The sequence below is a fragment of the Chenopodium quinoa genome, unplaced genomic scaffold (assembly GCF_001683475.1).
Source record: "Chenopodium quinoa cultivar QQ74 unplaced genomic scaffold, ASM168347v1, whole genome shotgun sequence".
Classification (NCBI taxonomy): domain Eukaryota; kingdom Viridiplantae; phylum Streptophyta; class Magnoliopsida; order Caryophyllales; family Amaranthaceae; genus Chenopodium; species Chenopodium quinoa.
In genome coordinates this window covers 1,487,218-1,503,593 of record NW_018742541.1, presented here as the reverse complement: position 1 = coordinate 1,503,593, position 16,376 = coordinate 1,487,218, and the positions used below count along the sequence as shown (strand labels likewise).

Sequence of the window (16,376 nt, the reverse complement as noted above, 5' to 3'; positions counted from 1 at the left end):
CAAAACAAATTTATAAATTTAAAACTTAATGTAAAATATATTTACCATACTAAGGCGATGAATTGTCTTGAAAGTAATAGTGCATTTTTCTTTATTTGCGTAGAAATCAGCCATTATGTTAGAACTCTTGATTAGATGAAGAAAATATAACTTATTGTTACAAAACTGTAACTTTTATAGAAACAATGTATATATTAATATAACTCTTTTAATAGAAAAAACTTGATTTAGAACAGACTTTAAATAGAGAAGATTTATGTATGAACAACAATAATTAATCTGTAATTTAACAGAAAAAATTATAATCTCAGTAAAATTTAAATGACTTTTTAATGATGCAATAAATTACTTTTTATAGATTAGAATGGCTTTTCAATGATGCAATAAATTACTTTTCAGATTTATAGAACTTTTTCATGACTTTATTAAATTTTGTATGACTTTTTTAAGAAATGCAATAAATTTTGTCAGAAAACATATGACTCAAACAGAAAAAAAAATATCATGGCATAGCTTATTGATGACTTTTCTGATACTATAATATTGTTTTAGCAGAAAATTATAACATTATTCTTGAGTAAAATTTTTTTTATTACAAAAATGTAGTAATCTGTTTTTTTTTTTTTTTTTGGTTAGGAAATTCAACTACAAATCATTCATTAATAAACACTCCTTGGAGGCAATCAATAACAAAGAATTTTTACAACCTTGTGACAATATGTCAAGGGAATGAAGAAGCATAAAAAATATGTGATGATGCTTTGGAACAAATGTACAAATCTGTAAGGAAAGTGTTCCAAACAAATGAAGAAAAAATTCGTGAACTTGATGAAGAAGAAGAGAGAAGAAATACAGTAAAAGATCCTAAACGACCAAAAACAAAGGGAAGGCCAAAGAAGAACAAAAGAATTAGAGGACATTTTGAAATAAGAAGAACATCAACAAGAGATCCAAATGAGTTTGGAACAATAACTCCTAATCCACAACTCATTTAATTCATCCCTATTGCTGCATTCTTCTATCATAAAGCCAATCTTCAAATTTTTTATTTTATTATTTAAGATAATTTTAAACAATACTATATTTTGGCATTTTAAGGTTTGATTACTTCTGAAAAAAATTATTTTATTTTCTGATTAGATCAATGTTATTCCTGACTAACCTTACTTTATTACTGACTTTAAAAGTCTTATTGCTGAGTAACTGAAGTTTATTCCTGACATCCAAAATTTTATTCCTGACTAAACTAATTTTAATCCTGATTTACACAATTTCATGCCTGATTTAATATCTAATAACTCAATTTTATTACTGACTATTACATTTTAATTTCTGATAACTGAGTTTTAATTCCTGAGTTAATTCTTGACTTCTAGAATATTATTCTTAAGTAAACTAATTGTATTACTGACTAACACAATCCCATTCCTGACTTTAAAAATCTTATTCCTGATTAACTCAAGTTTATTCCTGACTTACTCAAGTTTATTCCTGTCTAAATGAAGTTTATTCCTGATTAACTCAAGTTTTTTCCTGACTAACAAAATTTTATTCTTCACCAAAAGAATTTAATTGCTAACATAAATAAAATAATTCCTGAGAAGAGTAATTTAATTTATGACAAACATATTCTTCATTTTAAGTTTGATATTTAAAATTTTTAAAATTAACATTTGATATTAATTTCTGACACAAGTATTTTAATATCTGACTAATATATAGATGTATGATTAATAGAAATTTGATTTAATAGAAAATATATACATATATAAACCAAATTTATAAGTATCTATACAAAAGAAAACTAATGTCTAACTACAAAAAAAAAAATATATATATATGTCCATGTATGATTAATTGTTTAAAAAAAAAATCTAATCTTCCTCTTCATTTTGCTGAAGCTGTTGATCAATTTCCAATTGTTGCTGCTCTTTTTCTAGTTGTTTTTGCATCAACTTCCACTGCCTCTCTTTTTCCTTTTGAATGGCTTCCTTTTCTTTCTCATATTGGGCCTCTAGCTTCTTTCTTGCAGGTTGAGCTTTCCAAATTTTGTGCTTGTTAATTGAAAACTCAATGCAATCATTCCACAATTTCTTCCGCAAAAAATTCTCTTCTCTAGTAGCCATCTAATAAGCAAGTTGGCATCTATATATCTTCCGATTTTGCTTCTACAAATTTATATAAAAAACAAAATAAGAACACTAAAAAACAATAGGTATAAATCCAAAAACAAAGGAGAAAAAATACTTACATATTTTAAGTCAACAAGACCTCCAGCTATACCATTGTAATTTTTCATACACATTAATGCAAAAAGGCCACAATCCCCATTTTCATGGCTTGTTTGCCATGTAAACTTAGGTTCATGCCATTCCAATTGTTCCAAATTTGTGTCACCATGTCGATGTTCATGCTTTTTCAAAAAAATACCAACATCTCTAATCTGTAATTATAAATATATAAATTTTAAAATTTAAAAGCATCTAAAAGTATAATTTTCACAAATTTAATTTAAAATTATCTTACCAGCACTCTGTCTATTTCATTTAATTTATCTCGATCAATATCAGTCCTATTATTTATCCAATCTATTCTTGGACCAATACCATCAATGAAATTGAAAACCAGCAGAGTATGATGATTATCGAACGCAATGGGAAAGATTAGCTACAAAATAAATAAAACATAATTTTCACAATATGTAACACATTTATTAACTGACTAAAAGAAGCAAATATCAGATTAAAAGATCATAATATCTAAGTAAAACATTTATATTCCTGACTTACAGAATTTTATTACTGACTAACACAATTTATTTCCTGACTAAAACAATTTTATTCCTGGCTAAAACAATATTATTCCTGACTAAAACAATTTAATTCCTTACTATACAATTTTTTTCCTGACTAACACAGTTTAATTACTAACATAAATAAGTTATTTCCTGATTAAAGTAATATAATTCCTGATTTAAAATAATATAAAATCTGACTAATAAAAGCTTGTATCATACTAGGTTTAGCTTATTCCTGAATATACAATATAAAAAGAAGAAATAAAGTTAAAAATTTACCAAATCGGCTTCGGCTATGTTGAATGAAGGAAAACGCTTAACCCACTTGCAAATGCTGTCATAAATGTCCTCACCTTTATGCATATTCAATTGACAATCCATCTCCATTTTTACCAATTCCTCTTTACACTTATTATACTCTACTGATTTATTTTTCAAAGTTTTCAAAATTGCCTCCTTTTTCTTTATGTTAGCAACTTCTTTTCTGTAAGTTGCCCTTTTTTCTAAGTATCTCCATGTAAGATTCTGCAAAACAAAAAAATATATTAAATACAGTATATTATAAATAAAATTTATTTCTGAGTGAAGTAAAGAAAGAAAAAAAAAACTTACAGCAACTTCAGTTTGAAAAACAAATCTTTTATATTGAAAAACTCCTCTGTCAGTTTTTTTACTCTCTTCAATGTTGAGCACAGTAGCCCAAGTATCATGAATAGCAGAATTAACCCACTCAGACGGACGTAGGGAACAGAACTCCTCCTTTACCAAAATAAGATCACTCTGTTCAGGATCTTCAGTGCGAAACTGACAGATAACAGTACCTATATCTTCTACGTAAAGACTGTTGTTACGCCTCTTAACTCCCTCATCTTCACCAGTAGGATCTAACTCAAGCTGCTCAAAATAGTGCATAAAAAACAAGTAATCACACATGCATAGTTCATGTTCAGTCAATCTTTTTAGATACAAAGGCTTGTTTTCTTGCAAATTCCTACACACAATCTTGTCTTTATTTTAAATTGGAATCTTGTGAATAGGTGGTAGAACCCAATCTAAACCACCAGCTGCTACCAATCTCTCCTACTGCCTTTGTCTTAATTCATGAATTCTCTTCTCTTTTTTTCCAGAATATTTATCAGCTGCTATCATAGTAGATTCACCAGGAACATCCGTAGAACTAGGAATTCTATCAACATCAATTAACTCAATGTGTGTTTTGGGAGGCTGTTTTTCTGATACTATAAACTCATCATCATCAATACTAGGAGGAGCAGGAGTTTTATCTATTAGAATAGTGTCACCAGTAGCAGCAGTAGGAGAATCCAAAGGAATAGAATCAATAGGAATAGGAATAGATTCAGCAGCAACAGTTTTATTCCTCAGCAATTCTAAAACAGCACATGCATCTCTAGGCTGAGGTTGTTCTTCCTACAAGGAAAAAAAATATAATTATCAAACAAAAGTCTTCTAAATCATGACAATAATAATCTATACTACATAATATAAATTACTGACTAACACAATCTAATTAATAACAGTGACTAGTTTATTCCTGATGAACTCAATATAATTCCTGAATACAACAAGTTTATTCCTGACTAACTCAATCAAATTCCTAACATAAAGAATGTAATTCCTGATATAAGTAATTTAATCCCTGACAATGACAATTTTATTCTTGACTTACTCAATCTTATTCTAATTCACTCAGTATTCCTTAGAAAAATATATAATTTTTGACAAAAACCATTACCTGATGACCTTGATAAATAGCTAAAGCAAGTTCCTCTGTAGCTTTAGACTGAATAACATCATCAGATTTAGTAAAAACCTGAAAGCATATGAATAATACAAATAAAAATAAATACAATAATATAGAATAATAAACACATTTATTTATATAAAATATGATAGCTAAATACAATAACTATTAAAATAAATTCTTGAGTTAAAATACAAATATTACACCTTAGATGTGTTGTCATCTTCCTTGTTTTTATCATTTTCTTTTTCAGAAGTTTCTTGAACTTCTTTTTCAGTAACTTGTGCATTTTCTTCTTGGGATACTGGTGTATCTTGAGAAGTAGGAGGAGTAGTAATTAAATGAAATCTAGGCAAAGAAGTATCTCCCTTGAGGAAACTCCTCCCTTCTTGCACAAGCCTAGCCTGATTCTCATTCATAGCAGATGAATAAATTTCATTGAGTCCCTTGGGTTTCTTTGGTGTTCTTTGAGGTGATGTGGAACTAAGTAGACCTTCATTACTAATTGAATGCACCTCTTTTTCTGATGGTGTTGTGCCTTCAACTAATTCTGGTTCTGCGGTTGTGTCTTCAACATCACTTCCTTGAACATTATTCAAACCAAGATCATTTGCCTCATTCTCTGGTTCCGTGCTTCCTTGTTTTGCATCCTCTAAATTTTGCTCTGCATCTTCAATTAGATCTTTTTGCAAACCAAGATCAGAAATAACATCATTCACCTATACAAAATAAAGAATAATATCAAATATATATCTAATATGATTTTAATAAGTATAAAAAAATGATAATATATGTAATCAAACTTACAATTGCATCAGCCTTAAGTTTTATTTTATCAAACTGATCCAAATCAGTAGCTAAAGTTTTAGTCTGCATTGCAACTTCAACTATTGCATCAATTTTTGCTAAAAATTCAGCATTAGAATAGAAATCATCCTCTCCTTGAGATTGAGATTCTTGTGAATATGATTTTGCTTCATCCTTCAAATCAATAGCAAAGTCTATTTGGTTCTCTGATACAATCTTCAAGTCTTGACCAAATTTCATCATTTTCTTCTTCACAGGCTAATCAACAAATAAAATAAAAAATGAATAAGTAAAATGTAAGAAAGCAACATAATTGTTATTCCTGACTAATAGTTTCTTATTAGTAAAATGTAAGAAAATAACATAATTCTTATTGCTGATAATAGTAATCTAATTTCTGAGAGTGTTTATCTTATTCCTGACTAATAGTTTTTTATTCCTGACAAACAACTTAATTTCTGATAAAAGGAATTTAAATCCTGACAAACAGATACTAATCAAAATAAAATAATAGATGTAAGGATAATATTAGATAATGCTAATTTTTGATAGAAAAAGTATAATTCCTGATAATATGGTAGAAAATCCTGACAATAATAATGTATTCCCAAATTACAGCAATGTAAATAAATCAACAATAACCTTAATATATTAATTTCATTTCCTGACCAAATTTACCATATTCTTGACTAATAGTTTCATATTACTGACTAATAGTTTCTTATTGCTGACAAGTACAACTTAATTTCTAATTACTGATAATTCCTGACAAACATATACTATAATCCAAATAAAATATTAGAAAATGATAATTACTGATAGAAAGTACATAATTCCTGATAATATAATGTTAAATCCTGACAATAATAATATATTATCAAATCAACAACTTTAATATATTAATTTAATTTCCTGACAAAATTTACCATATTCCTGAATAACAGTTTATTATTCCTGATAAAAGTATTCTAATTTCTAATTAAAGCAAATTATACAAAATCTTAAAATATAATAAAAAGATAGCAGTTTAAACTTACATCGATATCCATATTATCAATTTCAGCATCAGTAGGAAACTCTTTAGGAATCTTGTACATTACATATCTAGCTTTGTCATCTATATCCTTCAATTCAAAGCTAGTAGATTGTACAACCTGATCTTCCTTCTTTCTTTCTTTTTTTTTATCCAAATATTCATCTTCATCACTGTCTTCAATTTTAAACTCAATACTGTCCAGCCTTAAACTTTTAAGAAGAGCCTGTTCAGATTTGCCAGCATATTGTTTTGGTGAGGCAGCAGGGTACAGTTTCACAGTACCATAATCCATATTTCCAGCAACAGACTTAATCCTCTGGTTCAAACTCTCACAGGTCCAGTTCAAAATAAACGGCTTGCGATGTAAAGTTGTCCCAAACTCAAACTTTTGTAAAAATGCAATTACAAAAGCAACTAAACAGCCATTTACTTGTTTAGATTTTGTTTTCAACTCCTTCCCTTCCTTTTTTTTAAAACAAAGGCTTGAAAATATGCTATTGACGCACATAAGAAGTCCATAACATAACCAGCCCAGTTGAAAGCCTTAATGAAACGCACATCTTCTAAAGATTTGATGATATTAAAATTAGGAGACTTATCACCAATTGGAGCCAAAAATGTAGACACAACAAACATAACAAACAACTTTTTAAAATCAGCACTACCATCTCTATATTTCTCAAACATCATCTTATAAGTAATAATATTCACATATGTCTTCTTCTTCAATTCTTCCTACCCTGAACTACTTTTTCTTCTGTTTTCGTTCCTCTTCTTTTGCTTCTGTGCTTCAGCTTCATTTCCCTGTTCAGAGTCATCCTCTATATCCAAACCCAAGAACCTCCTCCACTCTATCTTCAAATATTCATTAGGATTGATTGATTTCTTTATTTTAGAAATCTCTTTCACATGTATAGTAAAAGGAATACCCAACACATCAGCAATATCAGAACTATCAATATGAATTGCATGTTCCTTTTTACCAACAATAAGATTTCTAGCATGAGGATTAAAATGAGTTACTATATAGTTGTACAACTGATGACTGATATTGTCCTGCAAATTCATTTGAAGCAATCCACCAAAACCAATGTCTATAACATCCTTCTTTTGCTCGTCACTAAAATCTTCCATAATTGTACAAAGATAACTAGGACCAGATTTAGTACCAATTTCAAGGTCTGAAATATCATCTTCAGTAAGAGCACTGAAAAATAAAAAACATGAATAAGACACACTTATTCCTGAAAAAAATTATGTTATCCCTGATAACAGTAAACTTATTTCTTAGCATAATTATCTTTTAAAACATTTAATTCCTGACTATTATAAATTTTAAAACATATAATTAATGTATGTAATACTGATATTACAATTCCTGAGTATAATTATTTATTTTCTGACTAATATTATCTTAAACCTGACTGAGTTATAATATATGTGAATATTATTATCCTAAAACTGACTATCCATATTTATTTTCTGACAATAACTATCTAATTCCTGACTAATATATGTTAATTCCTGAGTGTTATAAATTTTTAAACATTTAATTACTCTATCTAAATATTGATATTAAAATTCCTGAGTATAATTATCTATTTTCTGACTAATATTATCTTAAACCTGACTGAGTTATATTATATGTGAATATTATTATCCTAAAACTGACTATCCATATCTATTTTCTGACAATAACAATCTAATTCCTGACTAATATATGCTAATTCCTGAATGTTATAAATTTTAAAACATTTAATTACTGTATCCAAATATTGATATTACAATTCCTGAGTATTATTATCTATTTTCTGACTAATATTATCTTAAACCTGACTGAGTTATAATGTATCTAAATATTATTATCCTTAAACTGCCTATCCATATCTATTTTTTGACAAAAACTATCTAATTCCTGACTAATATAATCTAATTCCTGGGTATTATAAATCTAAAACATTTAATTACTGCACATTATATTGGTATTACAATTCCTGACTATTATTATCTGTTTCCTGACTAATATAATCTTAAACTTGACTGAGTTAATTTTATTCCTGAATAATATATCATAATACCTGATCAAAAAAATCTAATTCCTGTTTAAGATATGCTAATTCCTGAGTATGATAAATTTGAATACAAACAACAACAACTTAATTTCTGATGAAAAACATCTAAATCCTGAAAAACATATACTATTATCAAAATAATATAATACAATTAAAGATAATATAATAAAATGCTTATTTCTGATATAAATAATATAATTCCTGACTATATAATAGTCAATCCTCAAAATAATCAAAATTACAACTAATGTAATTACATCAAAAATAACATAATCCTACACAAGAATATTCAAAGTAAAAACAACAATTTACATTTCATCGAACACCTAGCGTGCATCTGAATATACAAAACAATATTTTTCCGAATTTAAAAGCATTTATTTCGAATATCACACCTCACAGATCGACTTCTTTTAGAACCTTGTTTAGAACCACGCTTCTTAGGATGCTGTGAATCATCCCTACAAAACAAGAACAAGAATAAAAAAAAAATTACTGACAATTTTTTAAAAAAAAAACGAATAAGCAAAAAATAACTAAAAAATTTATTAACCTTTCTGGCATTTCAACTATCTTCGGAGGCTGTTTTGATGATCGTTTAGTTCGTTTCATATAAACTTTTAAAGGAGAATCATCAACAGGAGGAAGCCAGCCATTAATGTAGGTGAGGAAGACGGAATTTAGGGTTTATGTAAAAAAAAATAAAAATTAAGTACATGCAAGTAAAATATAAGCTAGAAAATGAAGGAGTGATGCGAAATTTTAGGGAAAATGTAGTTAAGTTGAGAGTAATGGAGTGTAATGGAGTGTAACTGCAGAAAACGTGGGGAAGAAGAAGGAGGAGAAAGGCGGAACGTTGGAAGACGTTTTTTTTTATAAAAAAAATCAAGAAATGATTGATAATTAATAGTCGGGCCGCGCGCGGGCCGAACTATTAAAAAACGGGCCGCACGCGGGCCTGTAAGTAGACCGGACTCACATAGTCCGTTCTACACAATATTTTTTCTTATTATTATTTGTCAAAAACAAAAGTTATACAACCTAAAATAAATTAGTGGGAAGCCGAGATATAATCTGGGCTCCCACTCCTCTAGCTATAGCAAAACCTACTCTAGTAAAAATATGAGCTGCAGCACGCGCCCCAATGTCTTGAGTCTTCGAGAACTTCTGGATCCACTTCAGCAATGCAATAACGTCTTTTTCTAACTCCCCAAGAGAAGAGAAAGGAAGGAAGCCATATCCAATTGCTAGACAACTGGATTCGTACTTGATTCGCTTCCGATTGGAAGCATCAGTCACTACCCGTCCAGGAACAAAGCCAGAAAGCCCAGATTGTGTCAATGGAGAAGGCCCTGTCAAGTCAACACAGACATCGCGACCATGATTAATAATAATAATAATAATAATAATAATAATAATAATAATAATAATAATAATAATAATAGGATAATGACTTATGCGAACTGAAATGATATGAAAAGAATATTTTAAGAGAAGGAAATTAGAAGGTGAAGTGAACTGAACTCTTTAGAGCTGAGCTGAACTAAACTGAAAATAATTATACGAAAACAAGTCTTTAGAAGGTTAGTTTTAACTATACTAGAAAATAAACACTAGTTTGGTCAATAATACATTTCCATGGTAAAATCAAACGCCTTGCAACTATAGAGATTTTTTGGCGGGGACATTTGTGTGTAGTATCTGAAATAAAATCCCGTTACTTATCTAATCTCAGCAACTAACCAAACACACCTTGTTCATCTTAATCCGCCATTTCTGCAAACCTTCAAACCTCCATTTTCCCCAAATCATAACAATGTCTCTCAATCTTCGCCAGAAACAAACAGGTATATAAATTCAAAACCCTAAAATCTCATTTCCAACTCCAATTTCATTTCAATTCAATCTACAATCTTAATCGATTTTTGTGTTTGATTTGCAGAATGTATAATCAGAATGTTGAATCTGAATCAACCAGTGAATTCACCAACAGGAATGGCAAACGAAGAAGTATACAAGATCTTGATCTACGACAAATCTTCTCAAGATATTCTCTCCTCTAATCCATGTCAAAGACTTACGTAAGCATGGCGTCACTCTCTTCTTCCTCATCGACAAACCTGGTCGGAAACCTATTCCCGATGTTCCCGCCGTTTACTTCATCCGCCCAACTCCGGCCAACATTCAACGCGTCGTTTCGGATGCTGCTGTACCTCTATACGACACGTTTCATCTCAACTTCTCGTCTTCGATTCCTCGTCCTTTGTTGGAGGATCTGGCTTCTGGGGTTCTCAAATCAAACGACGCCGTTTGTAGGGTTTCTAAGGTACATGATCAGTATTTGGATTTTGTTACTTTAGAGGATAACTTGTTTTCGCTTGCTTATAGTAATTGTTATGTGCAATTGAATGATCCTAAAGCTGAACAAACAGAAATTGAGGAAATTATTGACGAAGTTGTTGATGGGTTGTTCTGTGTTTTGGCTACATTGTCTGTGGTGCCAATTATTCGGTGCCCGCAAGGCGGGGCTGCCGAAATGGTGGCGTCTGCCTTAGATCAGAGGCTTAGGGACCATTTGTTGGCTAAGAATAACTTGTTTAGTGAAGGTAGGAATTTTGCCTCGTCGTTTCAGAGGCCGGTTTTGTGTTTGTTTGATAGGAATTTCGAGTTGGCTATGGGGATTCAGCATGATTTTAGGTATAAGCCGCTTGTTCATGATGTACTTGGATTGAGGCTTAATAGGGTGAGTGTGAAAGGAGAGAAGGGAGGGACTAAGTCGTTTGAGCTAGATGGGTCGGATCCGTTTTGGTTGGCAAATGGAGGGTTGGAGTTTCCGGAGATGGCAGTTGAGATTGAGAATCAGTTGACCAAGTATAAGAAGGATGTTGATGATGTGAATAGGAGGACTGGTGGCACTAGTGGGGCAGAGTTTGATGGGATGGATTTGATTGGGAACACAAAGCATTTGATGAGTGCTGTTAACTCGCTGCCTGAGTTGACAGAGAGGAAGCAAGTGATTGATAAGCACACTAATATTGCAACCGTGTTGTTGGGTGAGATTAAAGAGAGGTCCCTCGATTCTTATGCCAAAAAAGAGTATGATATGTTGGTTAGGGGTAGTATTGATATGAATGAGTTGATGGGTGTGTTTAAAGGGAAGGGTTCCAAGATGGATAAGCTCCGTTTTGCTATCATGTATCTTATTTCTTTGGAGACTGTTCCACAATCTGAAGCAGAAATGGTGGAAACGGCACTCAGAGAAGCTGAGGTTGATACTAGTGCATTTCAGTATGTGAAAAAGATAAAGTCATTGAATGTTCCTTTGACTTCTGCTAGTGCTGCAAGCAGAGGTAATATAGTAGACTGGGCTGGAAATCTTTTGGCTGCTGGTATGAAGAATCTTTTGGCAGGTGATCGGCAGCTGGCATTGGCAAGGATAGTTGAAGCTTTGATGGAAGGGAGACCTAACCCAGAGGTCGACTCCTATGTGATGTTTGATCCTCGAGCTCCTAAGTCTAGTTCAGGTAGCCATCTTAGAGGACCATTTAAGGAGGCTATTGTGTTTATGATTGGGGGAGGGAATTACGTGGAGCATGCAAGCCTACAAGAGCTTGTGTCCCTTCAGCAGCCAGCCAAGCATATTATATATGGAACAACAGAAATTCTCACTGGGGCAGAGTTTGTTGATCAACTTGCCTTACTGGGAAAGAAGATGGGATTGGGATTGGGAACTAATCCTGCACCTTCAGCTCATTGATAAGTGTGAGGAGTTCATTTGCTTTTCTGAAAATTGGCGGACTTGGTTGGCATCTATTCCCATCCTTTGTGCAGGGAATTCAATCTAAGCTAGAATACTTTTGATTTTTGAAGCATCAGTCATAATTGAATACAGTGATATTTTGAAGATGTATCGAAATAGTTATATTGTTTGTAAAAATGAGTAAATTTTTGCTCCTGAATACTCTTCATATTTAATCTCTTTTGATGTATATGTGTGCTGAACATGTCATTATTTTTTTCTTCTAGCTTCTTTTTATAATATTCATGTATTCTTTACATTTGGAATTCGTCTTGATTCAAGTAATCTTGAGTAAACGACTTCTAGCTTTAAAGGTGATTGTTTTTATTTTTTTTATTTTTGAACTTGTTAGTTCTTCACTCTCTCTTTCTCCATTGAAGAATCTCTATATTTTTTCTGTAAGTTCTCTTCAGTTTATTCTTATACTAAATTTTAAATCTTTAACTAATCTGCATTGTTCTTTTGTGTTGTTGATAATCATCTTTTTGTTGAATGTGATTCTTGTTTCTTTAGTTGATTTTTTTTTAATAATTTTTTTTGATGTTTGATTCTCTAAAATATTGCACATTTGCGTTTATGATAGAATTATTGGTTGATTATGTTGTTATTTATTACAAATTTTGTCTTTGGTTTTTGAAAGTTTTGAATTTTTAGGGTGTTTATTACTATTATTTTTTTCAAAATTTGTGAAATGTATGATTGAAATAGTTTGTCGTTAAAATTGTTTATTAGGTATGGTGCTTGAGCTCTTCATTTCACCTAAATTACCTGTGTTGGATACTCGACACTCTAAAATGGGCATGGACACTTAATTTGTGGCCAAATTTTATTGAGAATTTAAAAATAATTAGCCGAGTTGGAATCTTAGATGTTTCTTTTGTATTCAGAAATTGTATTATCATCTATAGTACCGTAGTTTTTTATTTATAATAGTTGAATGAAGTGATTATTTAGTTAGTTATGTTATGTGCTCGAGCTCTTTTATGAAAATCTAATTTGCATGACAAATTTCATAGTATTTTTCTTGATGTTTACCTTCCAGTATACGAGTAGCTGCTGATTTACGTGGTGGTTCAGGACTGTATCTGGTGAACTTTCGTAAACCTTCCATAACCATGTAAACCTCCTACTGTAAAATTGGCCTTTTCTGTCATTTGTGCTCCCTTGCTTGAATTAGTTTGTTCGTGTGATATGATACGCACAATATCTTAAATTAAAGGAATTTTTGTTGCTATATATTCTGATGGTGCATGGAGATTGAAGAACAATACTGAACTGAAAAAATACGTATTTGTTGATAATTGGTATTATGGGTTTACTAAGTGATATTTTGGATATTTAATTCTATTCTGACGACTCTTGAAGCTCTTGTTTGCTTGCATTTTTCCCCCTTCAAATGGTCATGACCTCTATGTATCTTTTTAGTTCCATAATTACTTTAATTATTACATGCTAACATTTGGTTTTGTGTGACTTTGGGGTGACGGGGAGAAAAGATACACGGAGACCTTTAATCCGTTATTCTAGTGGCTTGGAACTTTTTCAGAAAGAGGTGTCTACCCAGAGGGATAATTCTAGTTTTTTTTTAAGGTTAATGCTTGTGGAAATGTGATTAACTATTGTATGCTGCATTTTCTTTACTCATATGGCTAGCTCAAGCCTCAAGGCCGCGTGCATTTATATTGTGTTACAACTTAAATCCTGCTCACCCTTAGTTTATTCCACTATTAGATTCAGATGATGACGCTTTAACAAAATCTGGTAAAATTTCTGGATTGTTTTTGCATGATCTGGCTTAGGTTTCTTTAATCTAAAAGACCAGTCATACATCATGTCTTATTTATATTACTTTTTGAATGGTTTTTTCAATGTGTTATTCATTCCCAGACATGGAGGCGGCCAGCTCTTGCAATTCATCAATCAGAGATTGTAACAGGGATATGGAGCTGCTGCTTGAAGCTTTTGGGTCCTCTATTTCACTGGAGACTTTAGCTTCTGCTTACTCCCAAGCAAATAGTAATGTGGACTTGGCTGGTGTCATTCTTTACGAATTACAGGGAACTACTGCAGCGACTCGTGAATCCAAAGATGGCATAGATGCAACTTCTTTATCATCATTAGATTTATGTGCTGAAGGCGCCTCGAAGTATCTATGTATTGATGAAGGAAATAGTAAAGGTCGCGCAAACAACTATGTTTCTGAGAATTCTGGAGAAGAACGTCTGAAGTCATTAATGTCAACAAATGAATCTACAAAATTTCAATCATCTGAAGTTCCCTCAAATGAATGTATAAAAATTCGATCATCTGAAGTTCACTCAAATGAATCCATAAGAATGCGATCATCTGAAGTGCTCTCAAATGAATCATTTTCTGCCTCATTTAATAATACTGGGAAGGATGATAGCTTGCATGCAGACATGGAAGACTTTCTTTTCAAAATGCTTGGAGATGGGTTTCAACTTGACATGCAAATGATCCATCAAGTTCTTGGTGAGTTGTGTTTTCAGTTCAATCATACTCCTCTTGAATTTCTGACATATGTTAATCACATGGTCTTTTATTCTAGATGCTGCTCTACACAGCTCAAATGTCATTTTTTTCTAGAATGTTTATTGTATTAAAGGCTGGTTATAGGTGACGGTGGTTTTCTTTCTCTAAAAATTTATTGATCTCTAGTTTTGTCAAAAATCCCATTGTCCCACTGAATATCTTAACTCAGTGTAAAACACCTGTTTGAATTCAACACAAGAATATGAGGAATCTATCAATTATCCTCTATTGATAACTTCATGCCGCTTTGAATAACTAATGAAGACTAAAATTGATCTGAAGGCTGTGAAGAGATGCTTACGAGAGTTAGATGTGATTTCATGGTTTAATATTTGGAAGGCAATCTCTCTCTCTCGTTTTCATTCTCAACTTAAACCTACCTCTTGTTTATAGCATGAGTACAATGCTATTTTTCTTTTTTCTTTTTTTCTTTTCTCCTGAAGTGACTTGATACTTACTCCTCTTTCCGAGGTTCACTATTATATTAATTTGGTTTGCGATGAGGGATATATGATGTAGAGAGAATGCTGAATTTGCAGGGCTCTGTGGATATGATCTAGAAAAGATAGAGCCTTACATTTAAAGGCTGAAGATATAGATTTAAACTTCATCTTTTGATTGTCTTGTTAACATATTTAATTACTTGTATATCATGTTTATCAGTTTATGTAGCTGCCTGACCTTGTGGAAAACTATAGGTTTTGTTGCATCCAAGACCGTATTAACACCATGAATTTCTAAAGCATTTTGTTTCATTTACAGCCTCATCAAAACTAGTGCCCAAAGCTATATCTGATTATAATGTCATTACCTGAAATTTTCCTCTTTGCAAAGATATTCAGTCAATTCTTTCATCTATACCAAATTTCATTTTTTAACAAGCCATTTGAGTAGTAAAGTTAAAAATAAAGATTTATTTCATTGTTGCCCTTCAAAATATGGTATCATTGGTATGTAATACACTCCCAATAATTATATGCAAGGGGAGGATGGCTAACTAAGAGAGCCAGGACATAGGATCTAACTAGTTAGCTGCTGTCCCTTTTTTGCGAGAACTGAGATTTCCTTTGATACTGTGTAAGCTTAGGGAAAATTAACAATAACTAGTCTCTGATATATGGCAACCAGAATTGCATAAAAAGGGCCGCCCAAGTAGGCAGGACGAATGTAACTTGTGTCATTTTTTTTTTGTCTATCTGTTTGTTGATTTTGTTCTTATAATCTTGTATACAGGTTTTAAAACTGCTAGAGAATGAATCTATTCCATGCACTGAAGCAGACAATTGAAAGACTTTAGTCATTCAAATTGATGAAATCAATCCAAAGACCCTGAGCTTCGCCAAGAAGTTAAAATTTACAGTCTCATTCAAAACTTCACTATAATGGTTTTTAGGTCTTTCTTGATGGGGGTACTTATTTTTCACAACTTAGTTGGAATGTCTATATATTTGGGGCATGGGCACCCTGTTTTGAACTGAGTTTTGGTGCTGTGATCCAATAATGTTCACAGTAATAGTAAAGAATAGCCAATATCCTCATTGCATGTCTAA

The 16,376-nt window shown here is 31.5% G+C and overlaps 1 protein-coding gene and 1 pseudogene across 1 annotated transcript; both read left to right on the top strand.

The window, feature by feature from the left end:
* The first annotated feature begins 10,104 nt into the window (after positions 1 to 10,104).
* LOC110720150 lies at positions 10,105 to 13,475 on the top strand (annotated as a pseudogene).
* A 687-nt stretch (positions 13,476 to 14,162) lies between these two features.
* On the top strand, positions 14,163 to 16,082 carry LOC110720222 (putative nuclear RNA export factor SDE5). Its single transcript, XM_021899228.1, has 2 exons — positions 14,163 to 14,766; positions 16,060 to 16,082. The coding sequence occupies exons 1-2, from the start codon at positions 14,163 to 14,165 to the stop codon at positions 16,080 to 16,082; spliced, it is 627 nt and encodes a 208-aa protein (XP_021754920.1).
* The last annotated feature ends 294 nt before the right edge of the window (positions 16,083 to 16,376 follow it).